At 37.1% G+C, this 14,831-nt stretch overlaps 1 protein-coding gene across 1 annotated transcript in view; it reads left to right on the top strand.

Moving 5' to 3' along the window:
• The window catches only part of CNGB3 (cyclic nucleotide gated channel beta 3), a 62,259-nt gene that overhangs the window by 43,435 nt on the left and 3,993 nt on the right, over positions 1-14,831 (top strand). Inside the window, exons 11-17 of the mRNA XM_017731060.1 lie at positions 2,520-2,661; positions 3,419-3,578; positions 3,938-4,035; positions 5,082-5,165; positions 6,709-6,827; positions 11,230-11,376; positions 13,905-14,085. Coding sequence (XP_017586549.1) covers positions 2,520-2,661; positions 3,419-3,578; positions 3,938-4,035; positions 5,082-5,165; positions 6,709-6,827; positions 11,230-11,376; positions 13,905-14,085 — 931 coding nt within the window. The remainder of the gene's footprint in view (positions 1-2,519; positions 2,662-3,418; positions 3,579-3,937; positions 4,036-5,081; positions 5,166-6,708; positions 6,828-11,229; positions 11,377-13,904; positions 14,086-14,831) is intronic.

Below are 14,831 nucleotides of genomic sequence, written 5' to 3'. Positions count from 1 at the left end.
AATCTCATTTCTCCCGTTCTTAGGGAAGAAAAAAGCTGCTCTGTACTTCAGCTGCGCAACTTCCATTTCAGATCAAAATAAAAATGCATAAATGGAGAAAACCTGTGCCTAAGAGATAGAGAATATCATGTGCCTCTGCCAATAGAAAGTTTCTTTTGAAGTAAAATTACAGAAGAACACAGTGTATTAACTACATCTTAAGAAAGGGGTAGGCAGATATAAAAAAAAATCTCACATTTTGGACATACAAAACTGCAAAGAAGAGTGTGACCCCTAAATTCCTCTGAGGAGCTGCTTTCATTCTTTGTAGACATTCCCAGAATAAAGATTATATTGTCTATCATGGTGGGGTTTGCAAACTTGGCATGCAGAGCCATTGTGGGTGAGGGAATTGCTTAATTACTTTTGTTTCCTAAAGTAACTAGCACAGAACTAATGTTAATTTCTTTACTCTTATATTACCCAATTATACATGTTTCAAGCACCACAGCATTCTCAGTTATGGCAAATCAATATAATATTAATATGCTTTACATGATAATTCCCCTCAGTCAAGCTAGAAGCATGATTTTATGCCTAAATATGTAATTCTTCCAAAATGGACCTGAGTCTTTTTCTTATTATTTGTTTATACTACAGAAGTCTAAGAAAAAGCTGCTACTTATGCATACTTTGCTGGAAACATGCACACGTGATTTTTTTTAATCCCAAAATATTGAAAATATTGAAAATATTGTTGTGGCATAATCCAGCAGTTCATTTTGCATCCCTAACAAGGAAAATGATAAGATGAAAAATATGCAATGCATTTTTTATTTGAGGACTCTGAATGAAAATGGCCAGTTCTGACTGTGAACATCTAAAACTAGAAAACTATGGTAAAATGGTCATTGTTAATGCATTTTATTAATCTGCAACCAAGAAAAAAGTGACTTTGTAATGAAAAGCAGAATCAATTGCTAAGTAAAGCCTTACATTTTAGGTGAAAAACTTGAAAATTCTTTCAAGTGATTTAAGAAAAAACAAGCCTCATTGGAATTGGTTGTTATTGTGATTTTATTTTCTCGCACTGGCACAAAACCAACCCTGTATTATTACATGAATGTCCCGTTATAGGAGTTCACATCTTAAAAAGAGAGAAGTCTGAAAGTGGAGGCCATTAAATAAAATATACACCTAAAGTCTGCAAGCAGACCAGGTGGCCTCAGGTTCAGAGCAGGCATGTGAGACTTTCTATTTCAAAACAAACTTATCTCCAAAAGTATTTCTTCTCTGTCTTAGTGTTTGGGGAGGGTTGTTTGGTTTTTTTTAAATTATTATTTAAAACTCAATAAAATTCAACAAACATAAGGTATCATCATTGCTTCAGAAGCAGTAGTCACAGCTGATATAATAGAAAATCCCACTTTACAATTAAGGAAAATTAAGTTCCACTCCTAATCATCAGCAAAGCTGAAGTTTGATTGTACAGAAACTTAGGAAGTCACATTCTAATTAATAGCAGGCTTTAAAAAATATATCTAAAACAATTACTTGTTTGCTCAGAAAATAAGGAAATTATAGCATTCTCACAACAATAATTTGAACTAGTTATTCCCCACTGCAACGCTGCATTGTTGTGGTTCAATGTTCTAGAATGAAATTTAAACCAGGGGTTTAGAGATGCCAAGGCACTTTTTTAAAGCATTCTCTCCAGGTCATTTGTTGCTTTCATAAATTTGTGTTATCATACTAGTAGAAATACACAACTCGAAGGCAAAAGACTCTGTAGTAAAGAAGGCAAGAAAGAGTTTGTTAAGGTGACAGAAGGAGTTGTGGAGACTAGCAGCTAGGAGATGTTAATTGAGGAGTCAACCTTTCAGTGCTGAATTAGTGAGGTGGTTTAGAGAAGCTGGATTAACACACAGCTCGTGGAAATACATAACTTGTTGGACATAACCCAGGAGGTAGAGCCATTGAAGGGTGCTCAGAAGCAGACTGGGAAGAAGACCAACATGGTTAAAGGACATGGAAGAAATGGACACAAGAAGAACAATATTGCATTTTTCATTCCCACCATAAGGCTTCGCACTGGTGTCATCAAGTGAAAGCCATGAAAGGGGCCTTCAGGTGTTTGAGCATCCAGTATGCTGCTACAGAGAGACTCTGGGCAGTCTCTAACACTTTTACACTGCTTCTGACCATCTTCCGCAGGCGCAGTCTATTTTTTTTTTGAGCATTCTAGCACTGTAATGTCCATCTTGGCAATTTTGTACACAAGTCTTCTGTAATGCTACGTAGAGTTACTAGAGAACAGTAAATTAGAGCTGCATTTCCCATACATTCTTATTTTGCTCTGAGAACATTCAGCTCAACCTGACCTATGTAACTATCATTTATAAATTCATAACTCTTCATAAAACGGTGAAAGTCTTTTGGACTGAAAAGCATCACTGAAAGGCCCAACTCAGGTAGGCATATGCTTAACTTCAAACACATAAGTAGCTACAGTCTAAGAAAAATGCTGTTTGTATCCACAGGTACCTGAGGTGTTACTACTGGGCAGTTCGTAGTTTAATCACCATCGGTGGCCTTCCAGAACCACAAACACTGTTTGAAATAGTTTTTCAACTGCTGAATTATTTCATGGGCGTCTTTGTCTTCTCCAGTTTAATTGGTCAGGTACATAAAATAATCAGTAACATTATATTCAAATTACTGTAATGTAGTGATAATATATTCAATTTAATGGAGTTTATTTCTGGGATAAAGTTTAGTTTCCATCCTCTATTTTAATGTCAAACATACTTAGTCTTCTGATAAATACACATGTTTAATCAGTTCCCTGTTTTTAGCTCTTTTGTACACAATTTGATTTAAAGCCAATGAACATTAACTCACTTTCTAAAAACTGAATTACATTTGAGTTGAAATGTTAAATGAAGTTCCTGCACTAAAAACTTAAGGGTCACCTTTTAGCTCTCAGAGCTTAGGACTGATCTCTTAACTATTTAAACAGTGGCACAATTTTAGTCCTAGTGGTGTCAGATGATGTTATTACAGAAATTCAGCCCAGTTTGCTTCAATTCTGACTTGCATTGCATGCCAAATGCAGAATAGCTTTACTATGGATTTTTAAGAAAAGTATTATCTATAATTTTCATCCATGTCTAGAAATATAAGACATAAGAATAAGCTAAAACCCAGAAATTACTCCTCTAAAATCATAACATTACACTTTCCAAGACAATCAGATTAAATCTGTAATGTTTCTGAAAAACCAGATGAAGTACAAAACATTCAAAACATGCAGCCAAATGCATAATTAATCAATGATTTTGCAAAAAGTATTATATTATTTTTATATGTTGCTGACAAGATTTTAAAATCAAGACTATTTTTTACGGAAATGTGTAGTGACAACAGTTGATGCTTGCAGATGAGAGACGTCATTGGAGCAGCAACAGCAGGGCAGAACTACTTTCGTTCCTGTGTGGACAACACTGTCTCCTATATGAACACTTATTCTATTCCCAAAATGGTGCAAAATCGTGTTCGAACTTGGTATGAATACACATGGGACTCTCAAGGAATGCTGGGTGAGGATTTCCAATTCCAGTTACTTAGCATGTCTGAGTGAGGGAGATTGTATAGTACAGATATTGGGTGAAATTCACATTTCTCCTTTTCTGAGTTGCATGTGGGAAGTGAGAGGAGGGTGCTCAACTTACTTTGGAAAAGAACGGAACTACAAAGCAATACGATTCTTATTACTTCACAAATTCTATTCATTAATACAATGTTTTGGTAATAATTTTAGACAAGATATATTAAGCATCTTAGTAAAAGCATATTAGCTGCTTCCTCACTTGAACTCATAAATGTTAGAATAACTCCATTAAGTTATTTTTGCTCATTTTTGTGGACATTCCTTTGTCTTTTTTTTTCTTTTTTTCAGATGAATCAGAATTACTGGAGCAGATGCCAGTCAAAATGCACTTGGCCATCGCAATTGATGTGAACTTTGCCATTGTCAATAAAGTGGACCTATTCAAGGCAAGTAGTTTTAGAGGAGAATGCAGAAATATGTGGTATTCCGTACAGAAACCTTGTCTTGTGCATCTTGCAACACTTAAGTACATGTTTGTTAGCATACAAGGCAAAATAAGTCTAAGAAATGTCTCAGTGAATGGAGACATCAGAACAAACCCAAGCGCCTGCATTTGGATTTCTTTTGAGTTAAGACAGTGATCTTTAAAGAAAGCAAATGAGACTAAGGCAAATTCCTGTTACAACAACATACTGTAGTTGATGGTATGGTCAGACTGTGAGTGAGTTCAGAGTATAACTAATCTCAAGAGTCAGACAGAGAATAAGCTAATTTTTAATGCAGTCCACCTTGCTGTAGCCATCCAGGTGTGCCTGAGAGATCACCCATGCTGTGTTCTGGCAGTGTAACATTGCTGTACAGAAAGCTGCTTCAAAATCAATTTTTGTGCAAAGGAGCTTTTTCTCTACTTATCATGGTAGTTTGGCAGAGCTACAATTTAAATGTGTACTTAAAATTATATTTCTGGCACAAAAGCAAGGAGACCCTGAGTTTTTAGAAGTACACACAGCAAATTTTCTTGTTTCACATTTGCAAGAAATCACATGTTGTATCTGTATAAACATTACATGGCTGTACAGTTTTTCCATACTTGCTGAAGGAATGGAGTTCATAGATTCATATCAACATTTGACATGATCTGCTTTTTTCCCCCGGATCAGTTAAAAAAAAAAAAAAAAATCCCATAAAATTCCCATAAAAGACACATAAAGCTCTGAACATAACACTAACTGAGCTTCCTCTGAAAATCTGGACATACAGAAACTCACTTTGTAAAAAAATGAAAATATGTTCAACCCATAGAGAACCTTATAAGTACTTGAAATAACAACTCTTTCAGTCTTTTCTCAGCTCTAATAGCTGATCTTTATGATCTTTTGAGTTTGCATTCCACTTATGGAATCCCTGGGTCATTCCTATATTGTTGGCTTTTGAGGCACTAATAGTCACTTTTAATACTGAATTAGCAGAGTGATCAACTCTATTTTAACAGGGCTGTGATACGCAGATGATACATGACATGCTGATAAGGTTGAAATCCATTGTGTATTTACCTGGTGACTTTGTCTGCAAAAAGGTGAGCATTCTTGTCTTGTTCAAATAAGAATTATACTATGTATTTTAGAAAAAGAGTTCAAATACCGGTCAACAATGTCCTTTAAATAAAATTAATCCTGACTGAATTAGAAAGCGTAAAATTAATTAAGCTACTCTGTGTAGTAACAACAAATGTGCTCTCAAATTTCAACCTAGAGCAAGACAATATGGATTTTATTACTTACATTACTAAACATGAAATTATAGTAATATGGGAAAGCATTTAATGTAAATAGGGCTTATCTAATGATACCTCATGAAATTTTAATAATTAAAATGGATCAAACTTACTGTTTCTATACTTCTATGCATACAAACCCAGCCTACAGATCTCAGTCTATGAGGCTTTGCCAGTGCTTCATTTGTGTACTCAGACACTCTTAAGTAGAATTATCTAAGAATGTAGAAAATATACTGCATCCCATAAAGCTCCTTCCAGCAGGATCTGCTCTACTTTCACTCATAGCTCAGAGCCATCTCCAGGTTTCCAGCTGAATGATGTCACACTGTCTCTTAGCAAAGACGCCTACCTTGTCTCAGCATTTTGGCTTAAACCTGACCAGACAGGTAGTTCACAGGCAAATAGCTCAGCTTCTGACCAGTTGGCCCAAGTGCCTTTTCAGAAAGCATGTAAACATAGGGCAAAGTAAGATGCAATTAAGACTTGGGGGGATGAATAGTAATCCGTACTATCACTGTTCTGGCAAGTGACCCACAGGTCCCGCTACATCCAGAAGTGACCATCAGAACTCCTGAAGTTGTCTTTAGCAGTTCTGGTCCAACATGTTCACTAAGGTCCTGTTCCCTCCAAGAGTTAAGCATACAATCCTCCTCCAGAATGCTGGGTTAGTTCCACTGACTCCGCTGTGTAGAAGTCAAACATTTGTGAATACACTGAAGGATGAAGTGTGTCCCTTCAAAGACCAATCCTAGGATTACTGTTGGCTAAGAAGGGTGGAAGAGTAGTTTGGTGTGTTTGCTTATACAATGCACAGCATAAAAGGATCTTAGACTAGATGGGGCTCTGACACAGCAGAGAGAATAAAGGACAGCAACAGATTCAATGTCTTGGTACTGCAGTCTGATGCAAACGGTTCTTACCAAAGATGGATTATGAGAAATTGACGTATCAACTTATTACAGCTTGATTCAGAGCTAAAAGGCCTCTCACTTGTATAAATCTACTGTGTGAACAACAACCATAGCAATCTTATTAATGCTGCAACATGTAGTAGGGAATGTTGGAGCCACATTCCTCTTGGATGTATTTTGGTCTCACCCTACTTCACCAAGGAGATGCTGCATGCAAGCTTGGAGGACCAAGTGAAGAGATAGGAAGTGCAAGTCCCTACATTTTCAGTCCTGGCTTTGTTGCTGCTTCTTTTTCACTTTTAAAACTAAATTGCTGCTTTGCCTCATAATAGCAGTACACCCTCTGTTCACAAGAAAATAGAGAGATATTTAAAGAAGAACAACAAAAAACACTGCTAAAACATGGGTTCTTTATGTGTTTGTATGCCCAGGGAGAGATTGGCAGAGAGATGTACATCATCAAACAGGGTGAAGTTCAAGTCCTTGGAGGCCCTGATGGTACCAAAGTCCTGGTTACACTAAGAGCAGGAGCTGTATTTGGGGAGATCAGGTAGGTCCATCACCATTTTTAATACTTTTTTTAGAACTTGTCAAATAATCAGTGGTTGTTTAACTTCTCTGTGGTAAGCATGACAGCTATCAACAAAGAGGACACTGAGGAAGGAGATGCAGGTAAGTGAAGGAAAATATAAGTGAAGCATCAGTGATTAACAGGGTAAGATCTGAGCCCAGTGTTTTGATCGACGTACACAGGGATATACAGACAAATTTCTTCTTTGGCATTTTAAAGATTTAACACATCTCCCTGTTATGCTGTCTGCAATACAGGAGGACCAAATGCATTTTATTGTCTTGTAATAAGAAGAGGTGCCCTTAAACAGCAGCTGGCAAAGATGAAAATTAATTTCCAACAAAATAGATACAAAAATCTAAAATAGCAACAAAAAATCGTTCATTTAGGAGCTGAAGTAGGGATTAAATTACTGAAAATCAGACATCCCAATTTGAAAAATTATTCCTTTAAGAGCATACAAAAAAAGAAAAATCTGGATAGATCAGATTCTTTTGTCTGAATTTATCTGGATGAGAATTTTTTTCTGGTGGCTACAAATGGTTTTTATATTCTGCATGTACTTTCTATGCAAAATTCATTAACTCTTATGTGCTATGTTCCCCAATTAGCCAATTAAGTGCTAGTATTTAGGCACTGCACCCCCCTGCTGAGGTTGACCCAAGGAAAAGTAATAAAATAAATGTGCTGCTGGATCTAATAAACTGGATCCTTGGTTTATTCCAGTTAACTTCCTGTTATTGTTAATCCTCTTGCTGGTAGCTTTAATCTGGCTTTTGAAAAGCAGTAATCAGCTCTGTGCCAGGTTTACATTTGTCTTCTAGTTGTGTCTACCTTTGTAGTAGGGGGAACATTCCTGTTTATCCAATGATATGTGTACAGAACTTGTGGACCTCAAGTGGAAAACATCTGATAAATCTCACAGTTACAGAACTTGTTCATTAAGTGGGAAAGAAATTATATCAGCTCTTTGAGAGAAGGTTATTTGGAAGGTATTTATCCGTGTGACAATATAATACATGAGTGAAGCATCCAAACAAAAGGCTGTACTGTAACTTATGCAGAAAGACTGAGAATGAACTCATCAATAAGGGCTGAATAATGAAAAGACAGAAGAAAAAGCTAAAGCAGCCCCCATATGTAACATATACATGTTTTTTCAATTATTTATTAGCCTGGTATTTGAAGTGAGAACTTTGTATTTTAAACTGAGAAATGTTAACTGCTGGTTTTAAAACAAGGAAGAGATTTTTACACTTTTGATCTAACACAGGTGAGCGCTTGTTTCCACGTGAGAACCATGCAATGACCTTTAAAGATTCATTTCCCAGTACGTCCTTCTTTACATATTTGCCAATATGGGCAGCAGAGCCCTCAGCAATGCTATAATGCTACACTTCTAGTCTTGTTTTATTCATGACTGACCTACTGCAGCAGCAAACCCATTCAGACACAAGAAATTTGCATATAAAATGTCAGGCAGTGGATAAACTCGAGGAGAAAAACCACAGCAACTGGCAGACATGATGCACTAAGTGTATCAGTAGAGGTATGCTCTTCCTTGTGGCAAGGTGCTAGAAAATAATGAGCTTGTATTGCACCTTTTTTTATAAATTTTGTCAAGGTCTTCTGAATACAGAATACCACAAGAAAATGGAAAAAATATTCTTTAATGGATATTAAAGATACATACTTAGGACATCCAAGTTTTCCTCTCACTCCATAACAGTTATAACCTGATGTCAGGCTGATTGCCTTCTGATTTCCAATTCAAGATTTGTTTAGAGAAATACATCAGCCTCCTTCTGAGTGGTTTAGGTACATGATTTATAAGATGCTGCTATTTAATCTCACTCTGTTCAAAATGCATGTAAATGATGCTTAGAAGTCTCCAGGGCAAAGGAATTAAAGAAAATAAAAACTGTTTATTTCCAAAAAATGCCCTGAATTATACTTTCAGCAAGAAAGCCAATGCAAGAGAAATGATCAAGCATGTCCCTTGCCAATTTCATCCTTGAAAATTATCACAGAAAGGGATTAAGTAATAGGAGTTCCAATTAACATTTTACCCCCACTGCAACTTTCCTGTATAGATAATATCAGTTTGGAGAAGTAAAATAATTTCAGAATCAGAAGCAAACAGATTGTTGCCTTAATGAGAGCCTGTCAGCACAGACAATTCTGAATAAGAGAAAATCAATTATAACAACATTTCACTAGCCCAGAGAAAGTTACACTTGAAGCCAGATGTCCTCATTCATCCATTTACTGGTATTTCACCAGAGCTATTTCCTATCAGAAAATGTTACTTCTGGAAAAACTAAAACATTTCTCCATTTTATGTAAAATTTTGACAGGAAGATCTCTAAATATTTGATCTCAGCTTCAGCTTTCAGCTCTTTTGTAATTTTAAATTTTATATAAAAATCCAAACTACAGGGACTATTTAGTTTTGTGAACGATGACATTTTCCATTACTTTGGCCCAGGATTTCCCTTAAAGTGGCAGCTGCTGCTTTTCAGTGGGCTCTGCCCTTTGGAGTTTGACATCCTTCTCAGAAGCAAGACCCAGACTTATTTCCCTTTCCTGACTTACCAGTTCTCCTCACATGCCCATGGGTGCCCAGCTGAGGCATCATAACCCTGCATGTTCAGCTGATTACAAAAGCCATTCCCCAATTTCAGTTAACAGCAGCTTCCTACAGAGATCTATAAAAACAATAGATAAGCTGAGCCATCACTCTGACAACTTTATAGCTTGAAATTTAATTTGCTAGCATAAGAATTCTAAGGTTATCAACTTGTACTAATATTGCATCATTTCAGGCTCACAACTGGAGTAAAAAATGTTAGGTAAAGAAAGCAAATTTTTTGATTAATATAGATGTTACACTAACACTGCAAAGCAAATGTATCTGTTTTAAAAAATTTGGTCATATAACTCTTCACACACTAACCAAACCAGATTGAATGCTGAAGTACGTAAGTCCTCCGTCAAAGATAATTCTGTTTGAGCAAAGACTGCTTTACTTGTAAAATTCACCTCACATTATCACCATAATGAAAAACCTGATCTCTTTAGTCCTCATCTACCTTGATAAAATGAGCTTTCTGTTAGGAAAGACTAAAAATGATTGTTCAATGGCTTCTTGAGAAATGATTCAGCAGAGCTCAAAAGGTGTTTGCAATTTTCTTTAGCAGCTTTTCCTACTGTGCAAAGAGTTTTATTCTGTCTGAGGAATTGTACAGAATTGTAAAAAGAAGATGATAAACTGCATTTTCAGCTTCAGTTCATGTATTGATTGCTGTCTTGAGTTGCAGAAAAACACTCTGTGAGCATGTAAAAATAGCCTTGCACACACAGTTGCAGAGGTTTCCTACTATCCTTTATAAATTAAATAGAGTATCTATATGATTCAATAGTTGGAAATATGTTCTAAAAATATCTTTAATATTGAAACAAATATTTATATATCCTTGATTATTACTTCAGATAGGTATCAGTTCCTGTTTACTGGGGCCCAGAACATCTTTTATTAATAACTTTCAAATTCAGATAATACTAAATGTTCTCCAAAAATATTCATTCATTGGGAAATCTTTAAAGGACAAATTTTAGGGTAGATCTTGAATACAGTGATAGAGCAATTTTAGTACTAAGAGTAAAATGCAAATTCTCTTACTTATCAGCACAGCTGAGAAGTGAAGTCTCTTCAATTGCTTAGTGCAAGATGAACAATTTATTTTTATTTGTACATCTAATTTTTTTTTTTTTAGATATCCTCCCTCTGGCCAACTGCTGCTGGCTAAACAGATCTAATGCCTTACGTTCAAAACAAAATAGCCTTCTTTTTCTGGCAGACACATTTGTAACTGTCAGTCTGGAAGACCTTCCTAAGATGTATCATTTAACTTGCCAACATTCAAATGTGAGATATGGTATGTGAGAAAACTGAAAACTAGAGCCCCACAGAAGTTTTTTACTCAGGAAAATGAAAATCCTTGGGGGAGAATCATTCATTCTCTGTAAATAATGCTGCTCTACTACTGATGCAAATAACTTTCAGCAGTAAAATTGAGGAAATGCCAAGTTCACATGAGGACTAAAACAAGTGCAGCCCGAGCTGTGGGTATCTCTTAGCAGAAATGTCCCTCCGTAGCAAAACTTTTCGCAGTCCTTAGCATCTGCCTGACCAACAGTGACAATTTGCCTTCCTGAGACGGGATTTCTAATCCCATCCGCACAGGGCCTTTACAGAACACTGGATAGAATAGCCAGCTCCATAAGTGAGCTTTACAGTGACTTTAATGGAGAACCACCAGCAAAGAGATTCCTCACTAGGGCAAGTAACACTGACTGATGAGGTTTATTTTCATTCCAGCCTATTAGCTGCAGGTGGAGGAAATCGAAGGACTGCCAACGTGGTGGCTCATGGTTTTGCCAACCTTTTCATTCTGGACAAGAAAACACTCAATGAAATCTTGGTGAACTATCCTGACTCAGAAAAACTTCTCATGAAGAAAGCAAAGTATGTCCTAATAACAGTTTTTAAATCATATCATTTAGCAGTAGGATGGACAGTTGTGACTTCTAGATGATTTGCATTCGTTTCTTGGAAAAGTAACAGTTGTAAACACATTTGGTGTTAGAGGTCAGATTTGCCTGGTAGTTTCTAGCAGAAAACATGGTCTCGGAAAGAATCCCAAAGGCTGTGGAAATGGGGTAAGTAGAATGAAATCCTGAAGGTAGTTGCCTTCTGCATTGTATTTAAGGTAACAAAAAAAATAGGAGATAAGTATACATATCAGGACTCCTTACATTGTCAAGAAAGAAACTGCAGGACAGATGTCAGTTAAGGAATAGGTTTTCAAAGATGCAACAAAACACTGGCAATTAATTCTACAGAGATATGCTTCAATGCATCACAGACTTGAATGCATTTCCAAAACCTTAAGCAGCAGTTAGGAATGTATTTAAAGTAAGGCCTGACAAGATGGAACTATACAGATTTGATACCTGTGCATTTTGTTCAAAAGCATTCCAAAATGGGATTTCAAACCAAGAGTGCTTCCCACCTTCCTATGGCTGTAGCTTTCTAGGATCACCATTTTCACAGCTTTGAACAGGCAAAGTATTGTCAGATTTTGTCATAAAAATTATGACACAATGAGTACCTTGCTACCTTGTAAAAGGTCCAAATACTTGAAACAGTTTTTCATTATTCGTATGCTTCAGCACTCCTGTTGTTCTCAGCTGTTGCCTGGAATGGCTATCAAAGGTTGGAAGGTTGGTCCCAGACTTGAAATTCCCCCCAGAGAAGACTAAACACAGCACGGGAGAGCCATTTTGTTTTTCAGAAGTGCTAGCAAATGGCTGCATTCATCATGTTGTAACAGCCCTGGTAGTCAAACAACAGTATCTTGAGAATCATGATGCCCCTGAGGAACAAGGAACCCAGACACAGAATGGGCTGACTGCTCAATTTTCAAAACCAGCATTAACAGGTAGAAAAGGGGAACAAATCCACTGACCAGTGATCCCAGCATGTATCATTCCTGACTTTTCTCCAGCTTTTATCTAAACAGTAGTATGACCATCATTCTTTGTTATTTCTGTCTCTGTCCCACACTGCCTCTTCTGCTTTCTTGTCCCCCCTAGGCATATTCCGCCCATTCATTAAATTCTGTTTCCTCCAGACAGCCTTTCTCAACCAAGGAGCTTAATCATCCACTTTTTGTATCTGCACTCTCATTTGAGCTCAAAGACCTCTCTAGGTATCAGCCTAAAACGAGGACATCCTGTTTAAAGATATGGAGTACCTGCCCTGTGCATGAGGACATGGATTTTGCTCACCTGTCTAGGCATCCACAAATTCTGCCAAAACAAGGCACCAAGAGGAAATTTGTGCACTGTTTTCATCAAGACTGTGGTTATGTTTGGTTTTGGAATGAAGTAAACAGTTGTTCTGCCCTGGAAGGTTTACAATAGAGTTCTCTACGGTCATCTGACACCCTTAAAGAGCTCCTTGAAATAAACTGAAAGCATTATTCAAGCAAGAAATTTGTTCTATCATTACCTGGCCAAATTATTGGCCCTGTATTATTATGTAAAAACCCTGTATGGTTTTTACATAATAATGCAAGATGCTGAAGTGCTCTTTTAAAATTTATGACAACAAAATTAAAAAAAAAAAAGTAAAGCCTTCACTTCTGAAATTCCCAAAGTACAAGATACTAGAGAAAATTACAGTACTGTGGGATTACTGTATTTCAGACTGCGAGTACAGTCCTTGCTCATAAAGACCCTTAAGTCAAGGCTTTTGCAAGGATAGAAAAGTGGCCTTGAAAACTGTGCAGTAACCTAATAGAAACTGAAAGCATGGGAACCCTCTGCTTTTCACTGGTCCATCTATCTCAGATCTTCCATCTAATCTTTACCCTTGCTATTCATTCTCACTTCTTGTCATTATGGCTGCAAATCAGTACAGCTACAGAACTGTGTGAAAATGTAGTCTGCCACAAGATTGGCAGTAGTCTTTATATCGTCAGGGTGTCTTCTTCTACTGAAGAGGTCCAAAAATAAGCACCACTGTCTAACCTGACCTATGAGAGATGAGCCATGCTAGAAGTTAGTTTGGTAAAGTATTTCCTACACAAGTGTCAACTGGACTCCCAGTAGAGCACTAAATGCTCTCTGAATTTGCATCCAGAAGGCCAGATAAGAGACTGCCACCTCAGGTATGGGGCACCCATCCCCCTCCACACCTCTTCTTTCCTTGCAAAACTCTTTCATCTGTTTTGTGACACCTTAATTTGAGCCAGACCTTGTTTATATTCCAGGATACAGGTAAGCAACTCCAAATTTGAACAGTTGCCTCCAACTTTACCAGAGCCTAGGGCAAAACCTTTAGTGTTTCCAATTTTGCTCTTGTCACTGGACCTGGGAACCAAAAAAGCCCCACTGGATTATCATGCATAAATGTGACATTTCAGCTTTGAGGGAACTTTGCTCATTTTCACAGCACTGCTGTGTGTTCTTATTCCCTTCTGCCTCCAGGGTGCTGCTGAAGCAGAAGGGGAAACCTCCTCCAGGACCACCAGTGCAACAACCACGGGGCTTGGCCAGTCTCTTTGGGCAGAAACAGGAAACTCCAAAATTGTTTAAAGCAATGCTTGGAGGAAGAGGAAAAGAGGGCTTTGCTAAGCTGCTGCAGCTGAAGAGACAACAAGAAACTCAGGTAAAGACACAGAAAACAGAGTAGAATCTACTGAGAGGGTTTGGGCAAACAGAGTAGATGAAGATTTAGCCTTGCTGCAATCAACAGCAAAACCTCCCAGTAGCTGAAATATAATCACTTTTCCTAATCTCTGTAAACACTAATTCTAAAATTTGGCTCAATCTTTCTGAACCTGGACTTTATGCAGACCAGAGAAAACAAAAGCAAGGGAAAAAAAGCAAGCAAACAAAAAAACCTCTAAGAAAGTAAGGATAAATGGATTTTACAAAGTCCTCAAGGGCATCTGATCTTCTAATTTTATGTAAACAACAGTAAATACAGAAATACCCAAACACAGTAATCTGATCCAGCTCACTCGGGCACATGGTGAACTTTCCAATTCAGTGTCAGATCTCTGGTTGTTAAAAATCCTGAAGACAAAATATAAAGTGTACCCCACACAGCTAAAACTGATTAATATCTCATACTTCTGAGAAAGCTGCTGTTTTAACTGATGAAAAATAATTCCCACATTATACTCTGCTCTGAGAAATGTTAATGTTAATAAGAATCTGCTCACTTCTAAATATTTACCTAAAGGTGGCAGAATTCTTTTCTTTATAGCTGAAATAGCTGTGGTTATATTTAAGTTTAATAAAGAGCTTTGCACTTTGCTTCCACAAATGACTACAACACTACGATTGGAGCAGAAATACTGCTCAATTCAGAGTGTATTTGTGAACTTAATAGCAAACAGGTTTGGCCAA

This window comes from Corvus brachyrhynchos, unplaced genomic scaffold, assembly GCF_000691975.1.
Source record: "Corvus brachyrhynchos isolate BGI_N302 unplaced genomic scaffold, ASM69197v1 scaffold293, whole genome shotgun sequence".
NCBI classification, from domain to species: Eukaryota; Metazoa; Chordata; class Aves; order Passeriformes; family Corvidae; genus Corvus; species Corvus brachyrhynchos.
This window is presented reverse-complemented; position numbering and strand designations above follow the sequence as displayed.